The 25,543-nt window shown below is 42.6% G+C and overlaps 1 protein-coding gene across 12 annotated transcripts in view; it reads left to right on the forward strand.

Annotated features, from left to right (window-relative positions):
* ATXN7 (ataxin 7) overlaps positions 1 to 25,543 on the forward strand; it is a 140,206-nt gene that overhangs the window by 40,039 nt on the left and 74,624 nt on the right. For 11 of the 12 annotated variants that reach the window (XM_029243589.1, XM_029243580.1, XM_029243582.1 and 8 more), the window contains exon 4: positions 99 to 167. The exons of the other annotated variant lie outside the window; for it this stretch is intronic. In XM_029243589.1, coding sequence (XP_029099422.1) covers positions 99 to 167 — 69 coding nt within the window. The remainder of the gene's footprint in view (positions 1 to 98; positions 168 to 25,543) is intronic. 12 annotated transcript variants of the gene reach the window in all.

The raw sequence follows: 25,543 nt of genomic DNA on the forward strand, positions 1-25,543 counted from the left end.
GGAGGTGCCCGCACCTACTCCGTGCGTGCGTGAGCGTGCGTCACACTCCCGGCCACTGACCTGCCTCTCCCCTCCTCCTGTGTGTGTGTATCTCCTAGGGACGGAATTGGACGAAAGTTTCAAGGAGTTTGGGAAAAACCGCGAAGTCATGGGGCTCTGTCGCGAAGGTGAGTCCAGCCCCCCGAAGGAGTTTGTGCAAGGCTAGGGGAAGTACCCCGGCCGGCTAACCAGGGAGGGAGCTCGAGCCCACCTGACCCGCTCCGCCCCCGCACTCGAGGATGCTGTCTGAGGAAGAAGGGGGAGGACTGCGCGTTTGGAAAATCCCGTTTCCGGGGGGCTTCCTGTAACAGGGAGCGTCAGGAACCCTTCAGTGCAGGCCTGGCTGGGTGCAGTTTGAGCGGCGCTCGGTGATGAGCGCTGGGGAGCAGCAGTGATTTTAACCCAGATCCCTTCGGGTCTGACCCCCTTATGGAGAAACAAGAGGAGTGGCGGAATTCTCAGTTTCCGAAAGCTTTTCCACGAATGTTTTAGGGGGCTCTGAAAAGGAAACCTTGCCACCTGAAATTTATTGCCGGCATTCGAAATGAATTTTGAACTTTAAAAAAGGTGACACTTTACCTGTGCAGCCTATTTCTATGGGATTTAAGTTAGGGTTTTATCAAAAGGATCATCACAACTGAGGAGCTCTTGGTCGGGTTTTCTTTTTCTTTTACTTTTTTTTTTTTTTTGAGCTGCCAAAATCAGCAAGGCGGTGGGGGTGAAGAATTTTATATGGTGAAACAAGCCTTTAGTGCTCTTAGCTAGTGAAAGCAGAGTCTAGTTATTGGTCAGTTTTTAATAAAACTGGTAGAGGGGTACTCTAGGGAAATAACTGTAGTTAAAAGTGTGCCTCCAAATGAAAGGTCAGGTATCTAGGAACTGTCACACCTTTACTTCAGATTTTCTTTTTCTGTGAATAGTCACCTTTGCTGGCTAATGCCTCTGCTAGGCCCTGGCACACGGTGGTCAGAAAGGACTTCTGAAGCCCAGTCAATTTTAGGTTCAGTTCAAGCGATTCCTTCAGTAGCAGTGCGGACAAGGACTTGAGTGAGTTTTGGTATCCAAAATACTGAGTATTATATTCAGTATTTATATTCAGTATTCAGTATTATATTTATATGCAATTTTAGTTCTCAGCGTGACCATGTATTTTGGTATAGTTATTGTCAGGGACCCAAGAATAGGTACAACTTTGGCAAGTGGAATATTTTAAGGTCCAGAGTTGGCCCATTGTTATTCTGTCTCCGCAGTTACTTCTTGTTTTTAGTGCCTGTGTTACCTCCACGTTCACTGTTTTGGTTTCTTTGAACTGGCCATTTGTTGGCCTCTTGGCGCTAGGAGAAAGAGTAATACCAGTGGCAGCTCTCTGAGAGCTTCCAATTGGAACAGATTAGAGAGCAAATTAGTTGATTTCTGAGAATGAGAATTGCTGTTTGAGACCAAAGGAAAGAGAGGGAAAGCACAGGACTTGCTGGCAATGTTGCAATAGGAAAAATCAGTTGTTAGTCCGGTTTTACTGTTGAATTGGCAGCCCGCCTGGGCTTAAAAAAATTAAAATCACTAGGTGGTAACTCATAGGAAGCAGTTGGAGTAGAGCTTTAGAGGACCTGACCCGCTCCTGTTCTTAGTTTCTTTCTCTGGGTGTGGATGCATTTCCCATAAAGGGTTTCTAAATCTGTGTGAATACAGGGTGCTAATTATTGGTAATTCCCCTATAGAGGATGAGTAAGTGTATTAGCGTTTCACTGGGCAACTTGGTCTGGATTGAGACCCAACCAAATTTAGTTGCCTGGACCCACTTTTTGCTGTATTTATTATTTTCAGTTGGGACATAGTCATGAGTGGATTTTACCAAGAAGATCTAGGACCTCTTAATTACTTTATTCAGGCACAAAGGGATCATAGATTATTTGGTTGTGTGTGCTTCTGACCTATCAAATTATTTGTGACTGTTAGAGGTGCCATTTTTGTGTAAGCTGCTCTAACCATTCAGAGGATGCTGAAGCAGCCAGGATGGCTGAAACTCTGCCTGCCTGTTTTGAGTAGAGACTGAAGTTTTTAACTCAGTCAGTTCTTGATTCATTTGTGACTTTGTGGATTTTCTGGGACAGTTTAAAAATCCAAGCATAAGGATGTTCAGCACCTAACACAGTGGGCCTTTGTTTTTCTAACAAATAGTTCATGTCAGGCTGTTTAAGAAATGAAGATACATTTTTAAATTATCAAATTATTAGACAGTTATCCTTTGTCTTTGGTTGAGATTACTACCAAGAAAACGTGTTTTGGAATTAAATTTATACTAATTCCTCTTGTCAACAAAGTTAAATTGGAAAGAAATATGTAGATAAATTGATAAAAATTGATAAAATTGAAGCACTCAGTCAGAAACTCCTCATCTTGGAGGATATTGAGGAATATTGGCCAGACGTTTCGAATTCTCCAGTTCACAGTTGGTGCATCTAAGAGTTGGAAACCTGGGTGTAAGATTAAGTTGCTTAATGTTGCATTTCACCTTTCAGAATCTAGCTTTCCCCTTTGGAAAAGGAGATGATAACACCTACTTCCCTTGGTTGTTACAAGGGTTGACATTAAATTAGATTATGGAAAATGACTTTACACATACTAATTCCTTTCAACCCCTTTAAATGCTGGTAATCTTAGACCTGATCTCCTAATTTGGTATTTGTCAAGGTCAGAGGTTTTTAACCTGGGGCTTGAATGGGCTTCAGGGGGTCATAGTTCCCCTGAAATTGTATGCAAAATAGTATGTATGTCCACTTTCAGGGCAAGTGTTCCCAGCTTCTCTTGGATTCTCAAGGATTCTTCACATATCTCTACCCCCAAAATTCAAAACTGCTAAGCTAGGATCTCTGCCCTTTTTTCTTTTTGCTCCTGTAGCTTATTTTGGCCAGTTTCCTCATGTGAGACTGCCCAAGGGTTAATGCTGTGGGAGAGGTCGGAACTATAGATTTAGATGGAAGTGAGATTATTAGTGGTTTAGCTAATATGTCATCCCCCTGTTTTCCTATTAGCTCAAGTAGGTAAATGTTAAGATAAAATTTAAGCTATCTTTCAGAGGGCAGCCTATTATTTATCTGCATCCTCACATTTTTATTGCCTTGATTGTTTTATTCTGTAATTTGTAATATTATTTGATGGCACACTTGGTTTTAGTGGAAAAAGATTGATAATACATTTTTAACTTTTTCAAAGACTAAACTCAGAAGAAAATTACCTTTATTTAAAGGTGATTTTTGAAATTGTAGATTTAACAAAGTAATGTTTAGATGAAATTAATTGGTATGAGTAACTGACTAAGGTTTCCATATTAGTACCTGAAAATGTAGGGAGCCTCAAAAAATAAAAACGTTAAATGCCTTAACTTCACAGCAAGTTGAAACAAAATGTAAAGTGTTATTGTGGGAGTCAGCAGTGAAAATACGACGTTTTCTTTGGGAAGTCATTCCTAACTTCTCTTGCGCCCACTTCTTATACAACATCAACGAACCCAGTACTTTTCCTTCCTCCAAACACTCTATCACCATTTGAAAGTGTGTGTTATGTGATGGCTCTTTTATTAGAGTGCACGCTCCCATAGGACAGGCTTCTTATTGACCAAGATATATTGAGCTCCTGCACATTGTTTGTGTTCAGTGAATATTTGCCCCCAAAATGAATGAACTGGGCTACTAGGAAGACTGAAGAGTTCAAATGACCAATTTTCCATTGTGTTGTGACTCAAAAAAAAGGTACCTGTTCTGTGGCGAGATGCACTTTCTGGCCCCAGGGGAGGCCAGGGACTGTCTTTCAGCATTTCCTGTGTCTCTGTCCTGAGTTTAGCACTCCATTTACACTTTCCAGAAAGAGTGCAGACAGGACACCACCTCTCTTATCTCTGATACTTAGGCAAGGGAGTAGGATGGCAACCTAGAGGATATCCACACTTGATGACAGTTGACCTCCCTGTCAAAATAACAGGGACACAGTTGAGCCTAGGGCAAGATGGAAGAGAGGTTGGTTGGCATCTACAGGCAGCTGGTTAAAAAAAAAAAAAAAAAGACAGACTAGGAAGATGGGTAGCCTCAGTCAACACGGACTGAGGCAACATAACAATACCACCTTTTTCTTTCCTAGGGAAAAAAAAAATGTTCATAGTGAGTTAACTGAAAACAAATTAGGTATTGGTGCCAAAGACTATTAAAGTAACTATGTTATAGACATAAAACTTTCTCTCTGAAGTAAAGAGCTCTTCTGTTTTTCTCTAGGGTTTCCCTTATGTTTTTCCCCCCAACTTTTCCTTTGGACAATTTGAAATGTACAAAATTAGAGACAGGATTTTAATGAGCCTCCTTGTATCTTTCCTACAGCTTAAACAGCTAATGAGTCCCTGCCCAATCTTGTTTCATCTCTGCTGAACTCCCCACATGTCCCAGACATCATTTTTCTTTTGGTTTTCTTTTTTATGCTTGCATGGACTTAAGCTTGTCTCCTGCAAAATGGAGCCTTCCTGTACTCTGCGCCTTCTTTTGAGGCAAGCCCGGCTGCCATTTGTGATCCCCTCCATGCGTGTGTAAGGGTTCTGCAGGTGGCAGGGCTTGCAGTCGGCCGACATCTCGAGTAGAGACTGAAACTAAGCCTCAGACAGGAGTCAGTGCGATCCAAGTTGACTGCATCAGAATCGCATTAGCATACATTTAAGGAGAGCATTCGGATGATTTGGTTGCAGATCACCCACACTTGACACTCCCTGGATGAGTGTTAGGGCTGCAGTAGTCAGTGTCCTTGCTGACAGTTCCTGTTTGTAACTTTCTACCTGTAAAGTCGGCGCTAACCCAGGAGTGAGAGCCCCGGTAGCCCTAGAGAGACACTCCTAAGGAACGATTCTTTCCCCTGAGTGTGGCTCCTTAGCTATTTTACCGCAAGCTGCACTCTAGCTGAGAATGCTTTTTACATTGTTGAATGGTTGAAATAAAAACTTTCCAAAGAAGACAATTAGTTCATGACCTGTGGGAAAATATGTAAAATTCAGCTGTCAGAGTCCATGAGTAAAGTTTCATTGGAACGTAGCCACAGCCCTTCATCTACTGACTGTCTGTGGCTGCTTTCTCCATGCAGTGAACCGTGGAGCTGAGTTAGGTGCGACTGAGACCATACATCCCACCAAGGCCTAAATTCACCATCTGACTCTACAGAAAAAGTTTGCCATCCCTGTTTTAATGGGTTTCTTGGTTAATGAAGGGCCATTCTTTCTGCAGAATGTGATTCTACTACTCGAACTTTCTGTTTTGAGGGGGAGAATCTTCAAAATAGTAAAAACCACTATTAAACCCAAAGTTAATTCAACATTGAAGAAATAATGTTGAGCTAGAAGGAGATACATGTGAGAGTATTAGGTTTTGTGTAAGAAGGTTCCTATTTTTGTCACTTTTTTCATTCCCTGCCACTTTTCTAGGGCATATACCTGTTTCTGGGCAATGCAAATATAGAACATCAACAGAGCTGTTACTGTCCCAGCTTCCCAGAGCCTTTGACTGTGAGGATGGGGCTTGGCTTCTCTTAAGCTCCTGTATAGTGTGTAAATCCTCAGGAGAAGGAATCTAGAACTTTCATGGGATTTTCTTCAAAAGGGTACCTGACACAGATTCTTGAGAATTTCTGCCCTTGAGCTGGATTACAGAAGCTGAAGCCCTGTTGGAGGCCTTGGAACTTGACTTACAAGGCGGATTCACCAGGAAACACATCTACATTTTGATTTATAAAGAGGGCATACTGAATCCTTTGATCTCTCATCTTTGATTTTGTGCTTGCTGGGAAGTGTCACACCTGGCACAGTCCATGCTGAATTCTTCAACCCACAAGGCTTCTCAGTAAAGGAAACCATGCACGTTTCCTGTAGTAGCAAGGGGCTTCCAAGCTGAACGTACTCCATTTACAGTTTTGATTGGTTCTTACGAACTCTGATCTCAGGAGGGAAGCATGGGGAATTTATGCCTCGTTACTGAGCATGACCTACATGTTACGCGGTCTGATTTTTCCCTTATAACAACATCCTGCTTCCTCCTGGCCACATCTCACGATATTCCTACATGTATGTGGACAGCTCAAGTTCAGTGAGAACTTTTACTCTGTGTCAGCATAGGTTTTACCTTATGTATTCTTCACAGCTGTTGTATGATCTAGGTATTACCATTATCCCCATTTTACAGATGAGGAAACAGAGGCCCAGAGAAGTGAGATTACCTCACCAAGAACACAAAGCATGTAAGAGACCCTGGAACCCATATCTGCCTAACTCCACAGCTCACATGCTTTACCCTCTGCTATGCTGAGCTCATTCCAGAATGTGCACCTGCTTTTCATGAGCCAGAACAGGTTGCTGTGACCTTTGTTTTCCTTCTCTTTGGCTAGAAATACTGACTTTAAAAAAAAAATTTAAAAAAATTTTTTTTTTTTTTTTTTTTTAAGTAAAGAGATGAAGAACCCTTTCTTTGGTGTGCTTTACAGCAGTCTATATGCTGTATTTAGCAGTTCTTTCATAAAATCTCTTTTTGAGGAGGAGGGGAAGTATGCACAGTTTGCATTAGCAGTAATTGGCTTTTAAAAAAAAGATTTAAATGAAAGCTAAAGTTGCAGCGGATAGCAAACACAATCATCTGGGATTTGTACCATTAAAAAAAAAATCCTTTAAAAAAAAGAAGTGAAATTCCACTGTTTAAATAGCATTTCAGTGCAAGATTGCTTTTAATCACATTGATATTCAAAGTTTATGGCAGTATTTTTAATAAATGTGCTCCTCTGATTATTAAAGTATTTTTTTCATTGAAGTTCTAAGAAGAAACAGAAGCCTGTTAGTAGACTTAACAGTTGGAGTTACTGTACTTTTGAGAGGAAGGCAGAAGATTACATTTATATTCATCTTGTACAGCAGGGATTATTATAAATGAGCAGAAGAAGGAGAAGAATGATTTTTGCATTTCAGGCATTTATAACATAAAACTGGATGAAGTATTCTTGTTCCTCTTTGTGATAAAGACCCTGCTAACATCAAATACTTTTTCTCTTATATGTAAGCTTATGGCAAGGAGAAAGTAATAGTTCATTATCAATTAGACTCATAATCTTAAAAACAGAAAATATTCCCATCCCAGGTTATACAGATGTTTTCCACAATCCTGAACTCCAGTGAGGCAGTTTAAAAAAAAACAAAAACAAAGATTGCATTTAACCAGTGGTCCCAGGCTTTTGTATTTCAAACCAGAAAGTTTCTGAAATAAATTGGGGACCAAACAAAGGGTTGCTAGCGTTTTATAATGTATATAATTAGACATTACAACATATAATTCTTATCATCATAAAAGTGTGAGGGCCATTGTTTTAGAATAAAGAACAATCCTTTAAATTTGAAGAAAGTTTAAGTTTGGAAAGGCCTCATTGCATTGTCCTCATTTTTCACATTTCCTTGTGGACTTTTTGGAGCTCAGTGTGTATTTTGGTGTTTGATAATCACTGCTTTAAATCAGCTTCCCTAAGTGTCTGTTTTGTAACCCTAGTAGGTGTTATGCAGAAAACGGGGTTCCATTTTGTAAGTTTGCAAAAGATAACTTTAAATACAGGCTATACTGAGCACTCCAGTTCTGGAATTAAACAAACCTGGGTTCAGATCTCAGCTCCAGTAGGTGAGTAACTTGAGAAAGATTTACATAGCTTTGCCAAGCCTCAGTTGACTTACCTGTGCAATGGGAATTGTAGTACAGTAGTACCTCATAGTGACTGGGAGGATGAAATGGTATAATACGGTTTCAGCCTTTTGTTTAATGTCTGGCAGAGCAACTGTTCAATAAACGTTACTTGCTAATTTTATTATTTTTGTCAATCATGAAAATGCAGTGACACGAGCATGTCTCTAATCAAGTGGTTTGCCAGGACTCTCGGGAGCAGCAGGAAGTGAAATGCTAGTTTTCCTTTTGCAGGCAATTTGTAGGCAGTGAGAGGACACCTCAGTGTGCTCAGGATATCAGAGCATAGCAAACGAACCCAAGCTCCTAGCTTTCACAGACTCTAGTGAAAATGAGAAGGGGGGGGGTTGACATTGCTTGTTTCCTCCTTTAGTCAGTCTCTTGACTTGCAGAGGGAAGCCCAGTGTGGGGATTGACTTTCCGCTGCTTGTACAGAGTTGCACTTGCTCCTCTTCTGGAAGCCTGTAGTTTGTGTTTCATAGAATGTTTTACAAAGCTCTTTTTCTGGGCAAGAAAGGTAAATTGCAGCACCAGAATAAAGTCATCCTCACTAAGTTGGGAAATGGGTCAGAAATAACTGAGGCTACTATTTTATGATTTTATGTATGTGTGGTGGTAGTCACGGGGTTTTCTGCCTGATGAGGGAATTTTAAAAATTGCCTTTCAATTCTAGGAAATTTCCGTTTAAATTAGAAGCGGTTCTCCATTTAACTGACCTTGTTCTCTTTGGAAACTATATAGACACATATGTTTCAATGGAAAAAAATTGTTATTGAACTTAATACGTATTCATTGGAAAGATTCTGCTAATAATTTCACTCATTTTTTCCCTACTAATGGTAGTATGTAGCCATCATTCTCTGTAATCCCACTCTAGGCCAGTTTCGAGTCTTCAGTTACAGGATTTGGACTTAGGGCAATTCATACCTGATCAGGGACACCCATGTAACTACCTTGGGCACTTACTGTATATTTGCAGCCTGGTCGTTTCACTTTCTGTCAAGGTCCCGACTCTGTCCTTCAGCAGGCCTCAGGATATTTTGTCCAGCCATGATTCCTGCCTTGAGAATCCTCTGGCTGTTTTGCCTTTGTCCATTTGCTTTTATCCCACAGACATTTGACAGGCACATTCTCTGTGCCTCTTGTGGGGTTAGAGTCCAAGGGTATAACTGCAAACAAGAAGGCACAGTCCTGTCCGGCAGTTGGTTAGCAAGTGTTGATGGAGTTACCCACTAAGTGCCAGGTTCTCTTGTGGGTGTTGGGATAGAGTGACACAAGTTAGAAAGAGCCCCTGCCTTTTAGTGAAGTGAGACACAATAAATACACAAACATTTTTGAAGGACATTGCGTGCTGTAAAGTCAGTAAAGTAGGCTAATGAGTTGGCGGTGGAGGAGGAGGGGGTTCAAGCTAACATGATCAGGGACGGCTTATCTGAGCTTTAACATTTGAACTGAGATGGGAATGGTGAGAAGGAAGTGGCCACTGGATCATGTGGAAGAAGGCGAAAGAGTGTTACAGGCAGAAGGAAAAAGCAAGTATGCGGCCTCTGAGGTGGGCATGGAGCAGAGTAGAGGGAGATGAGGCTAACAAAGATCAGATAACAGAGGCCAAGGTCAGGAATTTGGGTTTATCCGAAGTGTAATGAGAGCCTACTGGGGGGTAGTAGCTTCAGCAGGGAGTGGCCTGATCTCATTTGTGATGTGTAAAGACGACTGGCTGTTGGATGGTGGATGGATTGGAGAGAGGGTATAGGGACCAGTCAACTAGGTGAGAGGTGATAGTGGCTAGAGCCCGCTGATGGCGCTGGCAAGGCAGAAAGGCTGTCCTCTTAAGGATGTATTTTGGAGGTGGAGTTGTTTTTTTTTTTTTTGGAGTGTAGTTGCTTTACATTGTTGTGTCAGTTTCTGCTGTACAGCAAAGTGAATCAGCCATACGTATATATGTCCCCTCTTTTTTGCATTTCCTTCCTATTTAAGTCACCACAGAGCACTAAGTGGAGTTCTCTGTGCTCTACAGTAGGTTCTTATTAGTTACCTATTTTATACATAGTAGTGTATATATGTCAATCCCAGTCTCCCAATTCATCCCACCCCCCTCCCTTTTCCCCTTGGTATCCATACGTTTGTTCTCTATGTCTGTGTCTCTGTTTCTGCTTTGCAAATAAGATCATCTGTACCATTTTTCTAGATTCCGCACATATGCGTTAATATACGATATTTGTTTTCCTCTTTCTGACTTACTTTGCTCCGTATGACAGACTCTGGGTCCATCCATCTCTCTGCAAATGACCCAGTTTCGTTCCTTTTTATGGCTAATATTATTCCATAGTATATATGTACCACATCTTCTTCATCCATTCATGTGTTGATGGACGTTTAGGTTGCTTCCATGTCTTGGCTATTGTAAATAGTGCTGCAGTGAACATTGGGGTGCATGTATCTCTTGGAATTATGGTTTTCTCCGGGTATATGCATAGGAGTGGGATTGCTGGGTCGTATGGTAGTTCTATTTTTAGTTTTTAAGGAACCTCCATTCTGTTCTCCGTAGTGGCTGTATCAATTTACATTCCCACCCACAGTGTACGAGGGTTTCTTTTTCTCTACACCCTGGAGTTGATGATTTAGTGAAGAATTGAATGTGGATGAGGGCGAGAAGTAAGGATTGGAATCTGAGGCTTGAGCAGCTGAGTGGTACCATCTAATGAGCTGAGGAATGGTGGAAAATCAGGAGTCTCAGGGTCAGGAGCTCTGTTTTTGGCCACACTGTGTATCCTCGTGCAGCAGTTGAATATAGAGCCTGGAGCTGGTGGAGCAGCCTGGGTTGGAGCCACTGGGTGAGTCTGTGTCATCACTGTACAGAGGGCATGGAAAGCTGGGGGACAGGTGAGTTCCTCTCAGGTGTGAGTGTCAGTAAAGAAAAGAAGGGAGCCAGTGGCTGAGCCCTCATTAAGGGGGTGCGTGGGTGAGGGGGAATCAGCAGGAGGGGTGAGGAATCACCAGTGAGGGGGGAGGGAAACCAGGTGAGTGTGGTGGTGTAGGATTCCAGAGAAGAAACACAGTAAGTGAGGAGTGATGGCCCATGTCCCATGCTGCTGTGAAGTAGAGTAAAGCCAAGCCAGGGAATTGATCTCTGGCTGTGGCAGTGTGGAGGTCGTTAGTGACCTTAATCGGGAGAGTCAGGGAGGCAGATGCCTGGTTGGAGGGGAGCTATATGACCAGAGCTGGAGAAGTGGAGAGGGCAAGTGGGGGCAGGTCTTGAGAGGGTTTTGCTTTAAAGAGAATGGAGAAAGGAGTTAAAAGCAGGACGGGGGCATAGATAAAGGCAATAAAGGGATGGTGTGTTTTGTTTCATTTCGTTTCATGTTATTTATTTTGGATAGTATTAGGGCACATTTGTCTGCCACTGGAAATGATCCAGGAGTGAAAGGTAATTGATCACATGTGAGAAAATGGATAATCACGAGGATAATACCTTGTGATGGGAAAAGGCCATGGGATCACAGCCCAGGTGGATGGGTCAGTTCTGGGTTGAATCAGAGACTTTATTCTCTTGTAATGAGGGGAGGAGCACGTGGATCAGTTGCAGGTAGGGATGTGGAATTGTGGGAAGACAAGGTAGGGAGTTCTTTCCTGTCATTTCTGTGACGTAAAAGAGAACATAGGAGGTTATCAGTTGAGTGTGGGTAGGAAGAAGAATTTTGTATGTCTTTTTCTTAAAGTATCTAGACAGGGCTCATGGGGGGGGTGTTACCCAAGTAAGTGGGCAGTTATGTAGCCTTTAGAAGCCTCCCATGGTGCTTAGAAGAAAATCGAAACTTCCTAGCAAGACCTGTGAGGCCTTGGATGGGTGGGAGTGTGAGCCCAAAAAATCAGCGATCTCAGCAACTTGAGGGAGAGTAAAGTCAGAGCTCAGGGTGGGGAAGCAGTGGTCAGGCAAGGAAGGCTTCCTGGAGGCGGTGAAGGGGAGAGTTGGAGCTTTTGTTAAGCCATGAAGGAGGAGTTAGCTGGTGTGGTATGGGAGCAGCCTCTGCAGCGGGTGCGGGTGCGGGGTGTATCTAGGGGGTGGGGGAGCCTGGAACTTCGCTGCAGTCCTGGAAGGGGAGTGCTGGAGGGCAGGAGGTGGAGCTCTCCATGCACCAGGAGGGAAGTCATCCTGAAGAGAGGTTTGTACTTTGTCCAGAGGGTGGGCTCTGAAAGGTTGCCACGGTAGTAATATGGATGTTGAATTAGCAGTGGCTGAGGTAGAAGCTGGAAGCCAGTGGGGCCTGTAGCCTACCTCTTTACGTGAAATCCTCAGGGGTATAGGTAATCATAAGCTGAGGAAGTGAGGTTTCAAAATATAGCTTTAAAATCTAAAGTAGATAGTTTCTCCCTCATAACACACTTCATTGGTGTCTGTTTCTTTGTTTTCAGTCATTGATTCAACGCGTATTAATTGAGCACCTACTTTGAGCTAGGTATTTTAATTTTCAGAAAAACAGCAAACGTTCTAGAGCTGTCCTCACAGAGTTTCTATTTTTGTGGGCGAGAGGCAACAACTTTTAAAAAAGTGAAATATAGGGCTTCCCTGGTGGCGCAGTGGTTGAGAGTCTGCCTGCCGATGCCGGGGACACGGGTTTGTGCCCCGGTCCGTGAAGATCCCACATGCCGCGGAGTGGCTGGGCCCGTGAGCCATGGCCGCTGAGCCTGCGTGTCCGGGGCCTGTGCTCCGCAACGGGAGAGGCCACAACAGTGAGAGGCCTGTGTACCGCCAAAAAAAAAAAAAAAAAAAAGTGAAATATATATATGGTAGTTGGTGATGGATGGTCTGGAGAGGGATTAAGTTGGAGGGGTACAATTTAAGGTAGGGTGAGAAGGAGGTCTCTGAACATGACTTGCAGGGTGTGAAGGTGTGAGCCATGTGGATATGTGGATGAAACTTGGGCAGAAGGAACAGAGAATCCAAAGGCTGTGGCAGGAGAAGGTCCTGGAGGGTTCCAAGAACCCCCTGGAGGGGGTCAGGGGGACTGGTGGAGCTTGAGTAAGGGGAGTGTAGCAGCAGAAGTCAGCTGCTGAGGGCTTGGGAGGGAGTTGGGGAGGCAGATCACTTAAGGGCCTCGTAGCCCATTGAAAATCCAAATCCCTTCACTGCAACCCACAGGCCCTGCTTGGTCTGGCCTCTGCCAGGCCAGCCAGCATCCCCTTCTGTTTTCCCCTGGGCCTCAGGCATGCGGCCTCCTTCCAGTTGTTCTTGCAGGCTGGGCTCTTCCCCTCTTCTGAACCCTTGCATGGGCTCTTCCCTCTCTCTCTGCCCCCTACCCCTTCCTTCAAGTCAGGCATCACCTTTTTTTTTTTTTTTTAAATATTTATTTATTTAGCTGCGCTGGGTCTTAGTTGAGGCACACAGGATGTTCATTGCGGCATGTGGGATCTAGTTCCCTGACCAGGGATCAGACCTGGGCTCCCTGCATTGGGAATGGAGAGTCTTATCCACTGGACCAGCAGGGAAGTCCCGGGGGCGTCACCTTCTTGAAGGAGTCCTCCACATCACTATAGGTTCATAGCCCTTTTCAAAAACTGTTAGTATCTTTTTTTTTTTTTTGGCGGTACACGGGCCTCTCACTGTTGTGGCCTCTCCCGTTGCGGAGCACAGGCTCCGGACGCGCAGGCTCAGCGGCCATGGCTCACGGGCCCAGCCGCTCCGCGGCACGTGGGATCTTCCCGGACCGGGGCACAAACCCACGTCCCCTGCATCGGCAGGCGGACTCTCAACCACTGCGCCACCAGGGAAGCCCTGTTAGTATCTTGTGTTGATATAAAGCAAGCCATCACCAGTACTAAGATAGGTCATTACTGTTAGATTTGGGGTATAAATACTGGGTAGAAGGAATTATCACGGCAAGTTTTTACATAAGTCTCGGGCAAATTTGACCTAGAGGGGAAAACCAATATAGAATAGCCACTAATGATATTCTTTGGCCTCTGGTTGATAGTGTTCACTGCAATAGCATTTCATTCCCCTGTTGATTATGAAGTTTGATAGGCCATTGTTCATCTTTATTCCCAGTGTTCCAGCACCCTCTTTTTGGTTGAGTAACAGTATGCTGTGAAGAGAGAAATGGTTTTGGTTTTAGAATAACTGGTTATGTACGAGTAAATGACACTGTGCCCGAATCCTCCTGTTACATCACTGGGGTTTTCTTTCCCAAGATAAACTCTGTGCTTTTTTCAGTCTCTGAATAGGAAATTTATTTTCTGCCTTCCCTTTATTCCTATTTCTAGGCCTTTTTCTGTCTCTCTGATGCACCACTGTACTCAGGACAGACTCAGAGTTTACTGTAGACTTTGTGTGCTACACTTTCTATTCCTCTTATCTCACTTAGCACCATGTCTCATGAGCTTTTCATTGTTAACTGGCAGCTGCAGTGGCTATTTCTCTAAAAGATCTTGTGTTCGGTAGATGTTTTCTTAAAAGCTGGTGGCTGTTGCTGAGAGTAATCTGTGTTGTGTGAGTTTATAATCTATCCATGAATCATAACCTTGTCATTGAAGAAAGAGTTATGGCAGGGTAACAAAATAACTGATTTTTTTATAATCTAAAAACCAAACCATCCAGATAGATTAATAAAGTTGGTAAGCTCTAGTATTCATTAAATGCTGGGTAAAGTTGGGAAGCACTAGTATGCAGCAGTTTCTTGTAGAAATGTCACAAAGATTGTTTTTCCTCACTAGTAATTCTGAAATAAAAGGAGTTCCTTAAAAACAAGAATTTGATCGATGGTGTTCAAGAATTAAGAAAACATGTCAAATCCTGATAGCTTTGTGGTTTGCATACCGATTTTATTTGAATGGCAAAATGCTTTTGAAAAGTGTTTGAGAACTTGAAAAACTCTTGAAAATTCTAATCACTAATTTTTACTCTCTCACTCACCAAACCACGTCCTGGTTGATATTAAGTAGCTCAGTTGATTGATCTGAACTCATTCTTTTTTTCCCCCATCTCTGTCTTGCCGGTGGTGCTTCCCCAAAAGGGAAATAGGTTTCAACAACAAAACTTTGCGTCACATATTTTTTCTCTGCTCTGGTCGTGTTGTGTTAACGGTAGTCTTGCCTACGTGTGCCACGGTTGGCACAAGGCAAATGGGAGTTGGCTCGAAGGCCAGGCAGCCTACTCTTCTGGCCACAGAGCCCCTCACAGCATCCCAGCTGCTCTGCACACAGTGGGCTCACACAGCCTGTTGTCAGTGAAGCGACTGACAAGTAGTGGAGAGATGACCTAGTGGCTCCCTGTTCATCCACGGGAGCTGGGAATTACTGGTTCAGGAGCCTTTGGCAGGAATCTAGAGTTTTGAAATGGTTATGACTAAATTGGTCATAATTTGGGTTTCTTTTTTTTTCTACAGGAAAAATAGGTCTTAGTGTATATTTTAATGGCTTTCAAATAGTGCTGATTACTTTGAGAGGTCAGAGACTTCAGTGCTTGATTTCGGTAAAATTTAGCAGCCCCTGTTCAGAGACAGCTTTTCCTTCCATTTAAAAAGATAACAAGTTTTTATTTTTATTCTCAAATCCCCAGGAAATTTTAAGTGCTGTCAGTTTTATGAAAAGGTAATTAAGGAGCGAGTAGGGAATATGTCTTTTGAGCAGTTGGTTTGGCATCATCACTCAAGTTCTTATTTGCCTGATGAACATATCTCGTAGTAACATCCCTCTGTGTGCAGCCGTCCACATCTTTCCCTGGAAGGCCTTGGCCAGGATTATGTCTATATGTGGGCACTGTCAAAGGAAGAGAGGAGCCAGAGTGGAAGAAGAGCCACCTGATCTTTTTCAAGCCTACAGTTTAAAATTTGGGGTGGTTCTAACACACCCCTGTTGCTTTAGGATTTTTGTACCAACTTTTAAGGCCCTAGGCAGGGGGCTGCTTCTGCGGAGACATAGTAAGAGTTTGCACGTTCATTTTGTTGAGTCTGGCTGTTGAGTGCCGTACGAGGTGTGGAGAGTGGAGCAGTGCCCTTACAAAGAACTGCTAGGAGTTAAAGTGAAACAGGGGTCTAGAAGAGCTCAGAAATCAATGGAATGTATGGTAGAAGTTTCTACTGCTAATGTTCTTACCATGATTTACTTGTAAGCAGCCCCTGAAAAAGTGGAGGGGAAAACGTGAAGCTTAATTACTCAGAATTGTAACCGAGCTCTGACGGAGGTTTGGCGAGTGGTAGCTGTGGATACCCATGTGTGGAATTGGTGCTTATAGATGTCTGCCTCTTTGACTAGGGTGTCAGGAAGGAAGAGCCCCTGAAGACCAGAGAGGGCGCTCGTGGACTTTCTTTTACCACAGAAAACAAGCCTCCTCCCTGGCCTGTGAGGCCACTGACGGACCCACCCGGTCAGGGTTCCCTCTTCCTTACAGCCTTTTTACCTTCTCGTCAGAAAAAAAAGTACATCATTGCCATCTCTTTTTTTTTTTTTACTTTGTTTCCAACACTCTTGGCTGTATATCTTTGGTTTAGGTAGTCTCCTTTGTATACCCACACCCTCTTTAAATTGACCCCCTACCCCTCTAAATCTTATTTCAGGAAAATAATTCACGTTAAATCCTGCTTTCTTTTAACGTCTCTCATCTTACGTTATGAGGTGGGTGATGGATGTAAATAGTGACTGAGGTAAACCTGTATCAGAGGGAAGAAAATCCTTGAATGTAGAAGTGGAAACAGATACATGAAGAGCTAATACGTGGGCTTTGGAATCAGGGTTCTCAAACTTGAGTAGTGAACAGTCTTTGAACCCCTTCATAGATTTATGCAAAATATTGTCTGTATTTGCATAAGCACAGTTTTCTAGGGGGATACAATATACATTTCAGCAGATGTTCAAAGGCCTTCATGATCTAATACTAATAGTGTTCAGCACTACCAGTGAAGATACCCGAAGTTTTTTTATAAGATCTTAGCAAGTCTCCATTATTATTTTATTTGTAGTTAAAGCAGGTTTTGTGTTCCAGTTGCCATATTCAAGATACGTATTTTTAAAATTTCCTATTGGGTTTCTAAATTTTTTGTTTTGCTTATTAATGCTTTCACAGCAGTATTGTTTTCTATAGTTTTCATTAAAAAACATAGTATTCTGGCTACATTAAAGGTTACGAGTCATAAGTGGGCCACCTGAGAAGATGGCCATTTTTTTTCATAGTAATACCTTGTGGACCTGTGTCATTTCAGATAGACAGATATAAATCCTGCCTGAAGTTTTGTTAACTGCACCTGTTTATAACTGAAGGGCAAGTGAGGGACAGACTTGAGGACATGAAGTGGCGGCCTAGGTGTTCTTTGTGAAATTCACACCTAATAGTGTTATTTGCTGAAGGACCTCACTCATTCCCCTTGCCCTTAGGGTGAAGGTAAAACTACTTACTGTGGCTGCTGGATAAGGTTCTGTTTGCCTGAGGCCACCCCAGCCTCTCTGCTCCTTAGCTCCTCCCTCCAGGTTCTGTGCTGTCCCTGGGTAGGGACACTACCCCCTTTGCCCAGACACCCTCCCCCTCTCCTGCTTCCTTCTTTCCCCTAACTCTCTTCCCCAACAGAAGGAAAACTGACCTTCATCTCTCAGGTCCGGGCTTCAACATCAATTCTTCCGGGCATCCCACCTGGGCCCCTGGGCCGGCTTTATGTCTGCAGTGTGCTTTCTATGTTAATCCACAGGACATCTCCCCATGTCATTGTGTATAGCTCTGCCTAGGTTTGTTTAAACTATTGCATAGTGTTTTGTATTATGAATATTAGCATGGTTGTGTGAACCTGACCTTTCTGGATGGGTATTTAGGCTGTTGGCAGTTTTGCTGCTTTTACCAACAGTGCCCCCAGTTAAAGTACTGTTATAAGCTTCTTAGTGCTAGTGAAGTTTTATTTTGCTTGTTTTTTCCTTAAATAAATAGACAAATGTAGAGTATATTTTAAGTAGATACTGCCAAAGTGCCCTCCGAAAAAGCTTTTCAAGTGTCAGAGTCTATCTAGGTGACAGAAAAGTATGTTTATGGCTGGGGGCACAGTTATTTACTCTGAGAGTTTGTCTCTCCTTAAGGAACTGGCAGGATCCAGCTGTTTTCCCTGTCTTCCTACTCCCCAAGTTTTGAGCTGTTGAAATTGCAGTCGTCTGTCCTGTGGAAATTTAGAGCTCCGTGTTTTGAAAATGCAGTCTGACCTTCAAAGTGTTGTTGTTAAAGGAAGAATCAGTTGTAGGCTTCCAGTTACAATAAGGTTCATCATCTGAGGTTCACAGAGTACCTAAGGATTCGCTCTTTAATCCACACAAAATCTGGGGTCCAGTTTTTGCCACATTACCATTGACTTTCTTCACCTACTCAGCTAAGCCCTGGCCTCCACAGTCTCAAACAAAGGCAAAAGCTGTTTTCCACCTTCCTTGAGAAAGTCCACAATGAGTGAACATCTCATAACAGGATTGGGGGTGGAATACGGAACAGAATGTTAAGTGACTGTAGTCTAAGCTACTCTTTTTTCACAAAAAAAGAGGAACCATAATTTTCCTGTGACTGTGGTAATCTCCCTTGTCCTCCCTCTTGATAAAATGATATTCTTCATTGGGTATTGAAATAAATCTGTGCAAAGTAGTTGGTTAGATAACCTTTCTGGTGAGGGGGTAATGGTTCCTGCTGAAGGGATAATAAAGTTGACGCCTCACAGGTACCTGTTGGAGGGAGCGGCTAGTTGATTTTTTTTTGGTATCGTATTTGAGATAGAACCCTCAGTTTTCCCAAAGAATGTTTTTTTTAAAAAGGTAAAATGGTTGAAAAAACTTTTTTCGTTTTAAAAAAATGTTACTGGAAGTTGGGTGGTTCAAAATTCGTTCACACATTTAGTGCTTAAAAAGTTACTGATACTCATCCTTATTTTCAGAATCATCAATTGTCCTAACTCCTTTGCAGCTGATGGCCAACACTGCATTCGTATTGAGAGGCCAAAGGCTAATTCCTCCAGGAGCTGGGGAAATCTGAACACCCACCCCTTTATGTCCTGTCCTTTCGTATTTGCCTGCCAGCTGGTAGCCTCCCACCTCCCATAGCCTCTTTGCTCCTGCCTACTCGGAGGCTATGATTGAGTCTGGCTTCTTTGGCGGACCACGTGCCGAGGTTTCTCCCCTTTGGGGAAGAGAGTTCACAGAGAGAAAGAATTGCCTGGTTCTCTGGGTTCCTGGGGGCAGGGGATGTATTTGTGGATGCTTATGGGAACCATGCTGAAGAGTGGATGGAGAAATCAGAGATCAGACAGTCATCCTACTTAAGCACCTCTTTCTAGAGATCAAGATGAGATGGGGTAGCACTGGGAGAGAGATGGCCTGTGTGAGATGCAGAAAGGGAATACTTTTGGATGGGAGCTGAGGGAAGAGAGGGTGAATGAGTATTATGCCCTGGTGACTCAGTTTTTTAAGTACTTCCTCTCTGGGTTTCTGTAATCACATTAAGAGTTTCGCAGGGTGTTAATGCTTGTTGCATAGCATAACATTTCCTGGGTCACAGTCCCTCCTCCATATCTTCACTGCTGACCTTGGGCAAGTTATGTAATACCTCCTGGCCTCAGTTTCCTTGCAAGTGGGCATGGATTAGAGTAGTGTTTCCCCCATAGGGCCGTTTTGAGGGTGCTTTAGTTAATGCAGGGTTTCTCAGTCTCAATGTTGCTGGCATTTGGGGTCAGATCGTTCTTTGTTGTAGGGGAATGTCCTGAGCATTGTAGGATGTTTAGCAGCATGTGGCCTCTACCACTGGATGCCAGTAGCACCACCCCCTCCAGTCGTCACAGCGGAAAAACGTCTCCGAACATTGCCAGTGTCCCCGTGGGGCAAAATTGCTCCCAGTCGAGAACCATGGCTTTAAAGCCCCTTGCTTAGTGTGTGGCAGGTAGAGTGTTCTTCGGAGTTTGAGTCGTAGGAGATGCTTGATAAAAATGTGCATGCGTGAATGAATGTTTGTGTTGCTGGAGTACTGGAAGGGTGCTAGCTCCCTCCGTAGAAGTCACATGCAGGAGGTTCCTTGGTGAGACTCTCGTGGCACTCAGGTAACTGAATCTTTGGGGCTGGCTACCAAGAGGAGCCCTCCCTCCCCATCCTGAGTTTCACTTCCATTGCACAGCAGCACCCATGAAGTGTCAGAGTAGCTATTACTGTATATCCTTGATTCCAAGATGCCAATTTTTCTCATGTTTCATTATTTCTGAAATCAGAATGGATTATAAAGTTGAAGGGTGCATTTTTTTTATTCTTCCCCAAATGCTGGCCTTGACACACACTTGATGGCATCTTTGAAATTAAGGAATGAGGTATTTCTGTGTATGTCTGGGCTTTGCAACAAGATTGGAAGCTCTTTATGGGCAGCGGCTGTCTTACCTGGCCATTTTTTCCAGTACTCAGCACAGTGCCTCAAACGCACAGTCTCAAACGTTTGAGCAGCCTGCACTTTCCAGTGTTCTGTGATGGTGCCCTTAAACTGCCTTTCACGTGGTGTTTGGACCTTCACACAGCTCAGGACAGAAACCAGTGCAGTCTCGCACAGGTTGGTACCAGCAGTGTTCTTTGCGTGGTCCCTATCTTGCCCTGCCGCAGTGTGTTTGGGTGGTTACTCGACTGCTTTACTACAGTCTGCTTACTGTAAAGATGAGTGAGTACACAGTACAAACTAGTTTTCTAACGCTGGTGATAAGAAACATATGTCTCCAACTTTTACAGGAGGGTTGTATCATACGTGCTTGTAAGTTATTTGAATTATACTATATGATGGCACAAAAGAGAAAAGCAGTGTGGCTGATTTCACCAGTCATTCAGTGCATACTGACCTGAAATGTGCTTGAAACGGGAGGTGTGAATCAGCCAAGATGTAAGTTCCATGAGGCACAACAGGGTTTTGCTTACTGCTGTCTCTTCAGCATCCTGCAAGAGTGCTTTGAACATAGTAAGGACACAAATTATTATGGAATATTGATTGCTTTCCTTTATTTGGACTCAGTTCCTGCAAGTGTCTCAGAATGTAAGCATCTCATTGTCCTATGTTTGTGATGTTTAATTACATGGATTTTTTCATACAAGAAGGACCTTAAACGCAAGCCAACTACTTAATCTGGTAGAAGCAGCCATCTGTTCTGACATCAGTGACACAACTGGCTGTGTAGGACTTACTGGTAGAGCTCCATGTGGTGTCCGAGAAATTTTCATGGATGATTTCAAGTGAGTTTAGAAGCTAACCAACAGATTCCTCTCTTAAAACGGAACTCCACCATCACAACCTAAACAGATGAAAATCATTAGGCATGCAGAAAGCGTTGACATCAGTTGTACGTTAGGTGGGCTTAAGCGGATCAAGGGACTGCTGTGTTTACCTTTGAAGAGCTAGAACTATATCACCAGAGACTGGGTTTCAAAGGTGATACCTAATTAGAAATTTTGTGGCTTGTGGTGCTGAGTACAGGATCCCACTGATCTCCTGTTTGACTTTCTCATGTATGGTTTTGTGTAGAAAAGAAGGGGACTGCCTTTGGTAGGTTCTAGGTAAATATTTGTTGATAGATTAACCTCAGATTTAACATGATGAAAGTGATGAAGGTCTCTCCTGGAAAAGAGCTGGATATTTCTTCGTTCATGGTTCGACTCAGCCCATACTTTTTGCCTTAGACTGGTTGGTCAGTTTTCTCCCTTGCCCCTTTGACTCCCGATTGAATATTCATGCTTTAGTAAAGAATGGAAACATTATCATTTTGTAATGACCTTAATCTGGTTTGCAAGTGTTCTACAACTCAAACCCATTTAAAGAAAGGCAGCAGGCCCCACGATAAGAAATCTCAAAAAGAAGAGCGAAAATGTTCCCTCTTTAGCCTAGTGTAATTATTTTTGCTGTTTGGTTGCATAGGCAGGCTGCCAAAAGAGAGGGGTACAAATTAATTAACCGGCTGTTTGCAGAGATATGGCCGTGTCATTACTGATAAGCATAGATGTAAGTAAGGCAGTGTGTCGGCTGTTTTTCTAAAATGTGGGAGGGCAGAAACATGTTACCTCAAATAAAATAGACCAAATGCTCAGTGGGGGGAAAAGTATAGTTTCTGTTAGTTTCCACTTATTAGCACATGTATTTCTTTTTCCTTATTCTAAGTGCTTCCTAATGTGCTGAGTGGCGGGAGAAAGTGTGGATTGTCGTGTTAGTTTTTTAAAACTATAGCTGAATGCTTTGTACCTCAATTGAACATATTTGGATTCCACCCCCGCCAACTAAAATCATTTCCATTATAACTTTTATACACCATACTTTAATTGGGATTTATTAAGCCAGTTGTGAATTTTAAGTAGTATTATGTGTAAAGAATGTATGTGAATAGTTTTGCCCAGACAAGTGTCTTAAACAGTTTTCATAATATAAGCAGCTGTGTCAATTCTGTAAGGACTGACACTTTGTGTTTCTTATTTATTCTTCCCCAGAGGTGACACTACTAGGACCCCTAGTTAATATCTGTTGGAGGAAGGACTGAAGCTCTGTGACCAGTGACATGTCATTGCATGCTGGTTAAGGGACTAGGATCTGGAATCAACTAGATTTAACCTTTAACCCCAGCCCCACCTCTTGCCAGCTGTGTGATCTTGGACCAGTTACTTAATCCTTCCATGCCTGTTTCCTCATTTGTAAACTTGGGCTAGTAATAGTACCTGTACCACAGCGTTGTTGTGAGGATTTTGTAACATACAGCATGTAAAGTACTTATCATCCTGTCTGGCCCAGTAAGTTCTCCATAAACATTTGACAAGGTGGCTATTGTTATTATATTGTATTTTGCCTGACCTTTTACTTTAGAACGTCTCTAGAAAACAAACACACAAGCTACTGGGGAGAAATGGGTGTTGAACTTTGAGGCATCACTCTGAACTGTGGCTGCACAGGGTGTTATCTGCAAACCACATCTGTTTGCATATGGTTTTGGTAAGTGAGCTTTGAGTTCTTTGTTCAGGTATGTTGACCAGTTTCCTCTGGAAGAACAAGGAGTGAAACTACAAAGTCTGAAGAAGCAAAACTGAGATAAGAGAATACATAAAACTTCCTTGTGAAAGTATTGCCCATTAGGTCAGAAATGAGCTAACAGTCAAAGCAACCTTGAAATACTTTAATGTTTCCCAGTCGTAATAAACTGCACCTCATCTGTTTAAGCAGAACAAACCTTTGTAACATTAAGAGAGATTAGGAATAGAAGTAATTAACCAGCAGTCAACCCTCCGTGCCCGCCCCCCCCCCCAGTGTTGCCTTACAAATCTATGCCTGCCCAACTCTGACCAGAAAAAGCAGCTGTACCAGTGAATTTCACGCATGAAAGAGAGGCCTAACGGAAAGGATTACAGAACCAAAAAACTATGATATTCAGACAAGTTGGTGTTGGGACCAAAAGAACAATTCACACTTCAGGGACCTAGTCTGACCTATTCCCAGCTGTCTCCTAGGCCTGACCAAGCGCTTTCAAATAGGAGGCACTCGAGTATTTATGGAATGAGTGGAGGCGAGAACGAATGTGATTGATTTGTTTTCACAGGCATCAATGAGAACATTAAATTGAACATTAAATTGACGTCTGCAAGAGTGCAACAGAATCTTTTAAGACAGAGGAAAGATTTATCTTTATTTTCATTGTAACTTCTCTTTAAATAAAGCTGCCTTTGGGGAAGCTTTAATTCACTTGCATGTAGGCAATGAGTAATCTCAGACATTTATGCATGGTTCTCATCATTCTTGGAACCATATTTTTAATTCCTGGGTGACTTTGAATTATTGGTATTTAGTATACATGCCTTGCCTTTCCTCCCCCCTCCCCATGTAGAGGAAATAATGTTTAAGGACTTGATTTATAAAGCATTTCTCTAAAACCGGGGGAGAGTCTTCAAGATGATGGCTTCCTTGGTATCTTCTTGGAAATCTCAGAGGCACCTAGATTTAAGATGTCCCCAGTGTGTATTCCTCCTACTCTGACCTGGCATTCTTCCAGGATTCCTTCTCAGAGACTGGTACCACCCATCCATCCTGTTCTGCAAGACAGGAAACTTGGCATCATTCTCTGCACCACCCTTGTATCCAGGCCATTACCAAGTCATGTCAGCAGTTCCTTCTCAATATTTGTGGATTGTTTTTATGCCATCTCACTGTGATCTCCAAGTCCAAGCTACCCTGTGTCTGTCACCTGTACTATTGCAAATGCAAATGCCTGGCCTTCTCACTTTTACTTTTGAACCACGAATTTCCCTTCTCCATTCCACAGTTTGAGTAGGGTTGAAAATAATAAAGAATCTGATAATGTTATCCTCCATTAAAATACTTCCAGTAAGCATTTCCTATTGGTGGAGTAAGGACTTCCCAAAATCTCTGTAAAAACAGTGAGAACACTGGCAAGAATTGACAAAATTAACTTTTTCAGAGTTCTAAAAATTAAAGGCTTGCAGGATTTATGGAGCATTTATACAAGAAAAATAACTGAATCTCTGTAAATAAATACAGCAAACTCTGTGGTGTTTTAACTCACTCTGTGTTATTGCTGCTGCACCCCACCCCCAACTCCACAGTACCTTTGAAAACCTGCAAACCTCACAACTACAGTAGCTGTGAAAAACAGTAGCTTAGAAGCCATCGGAGTGGAAAGAATGGGTTTGGGAGCTTCCCTAAAGCCATATGCCCAGAAAATTGTCACTGTTTGAACTGTCTAGTAGCTCCCTAAAAAGCTCCATTCTCAGAAGTTGTCCGTATCAGAGCTCACTCTGTGCCCTATCCCTAAGGTGTTTGTTTTAAAAAAAAAATAAATAAATAAATAAATTAGTGGCAATTATTGTACATTGCAGTTGTTTGAGGTGGTGATATCAGTTGAGGTTGACAAGAGGCTGACCAAAAAACTAAGTAGAAAACACTGGGAAATGAGATGTCAATTGGGGTTTTTAAAGAGCTCCAACATTTTCAGGATTCCTGGGAATCTAGAAAACCAAGTGCATTAAATTAGCTATACTTCAATTTAAAAAGAAGAAAGAAAAGAAAACAGTGTGTGTGTATAGGGCTGTTCACATGCCCAGGAATGACCTGAGAAAACCCTAATATCTCACTGCTGGCTGACTTTGAGGTTCTATGCAAGCAGGAAGTGAAGACTAAGGCAGAGTTGTAAATTGATTGCTAGAGCATTGAAGACGTGTCCCAACATATGCACAGAGCCCCTTGGCAAAGCCTGGGAGACTTATTGGTTCAAGATATTTAAGGAAATCCCTGTCCAATAATTAGCTAACCAAGCACACACATAACAAAGAATACAGACTCTACAATTAGACCAGGTAACTCACTAAACAAACCAAAAGGGCAGGTGGATCTGATTTGTAGAATTGCCACATTACATTGTCTGTATTGTCTAGTTTTCAACAAAAAATTATAAGGCAGAGAAACAGCAGAACACGGGCCACATGCTGGCGGAAAAAAGCACAAAATGGAGCCATATCAAAGCAAAGCATTTCTAAAATACTGTTGAAATTAAGTTGGTCTTATTCAAACTACATTGTCTGAAGTTAAGATGTTAATTGTAATCCCCAGGGCAACTACTAAGAAAATAACTTGGGTGTGGGGGAGTAAAAGAAAAAAAGGGGAATTAAAAAGGTATATTAGAATCTATTAATTTAACACAAAAGCATGCTATAATAGAATAGAGGAACAAAAAAAGACATAAAACATGTATTAAACAAGTAGCAGAATCACAGACATAAATCCTACCTTATCAGTAATTACGTTAAATGTA

Source organism: Monodon monoceros, unplaced genomic scaffold, assembly GCF_005190385.1.
Source record: "Monodon monoceros isolate NGI ecotype Baffin Bay Population unplaced genomic scaffold, NGI_Narwhal_1 Super_Scaffold_3, whole genome shotgun sequence".
Taxonomy (NCBI): Eukaryota; Metazoa; Chordata; class Mammalia; order Artiodactyla; family Monodontidae; genus Monodon; species Monodon monoceros.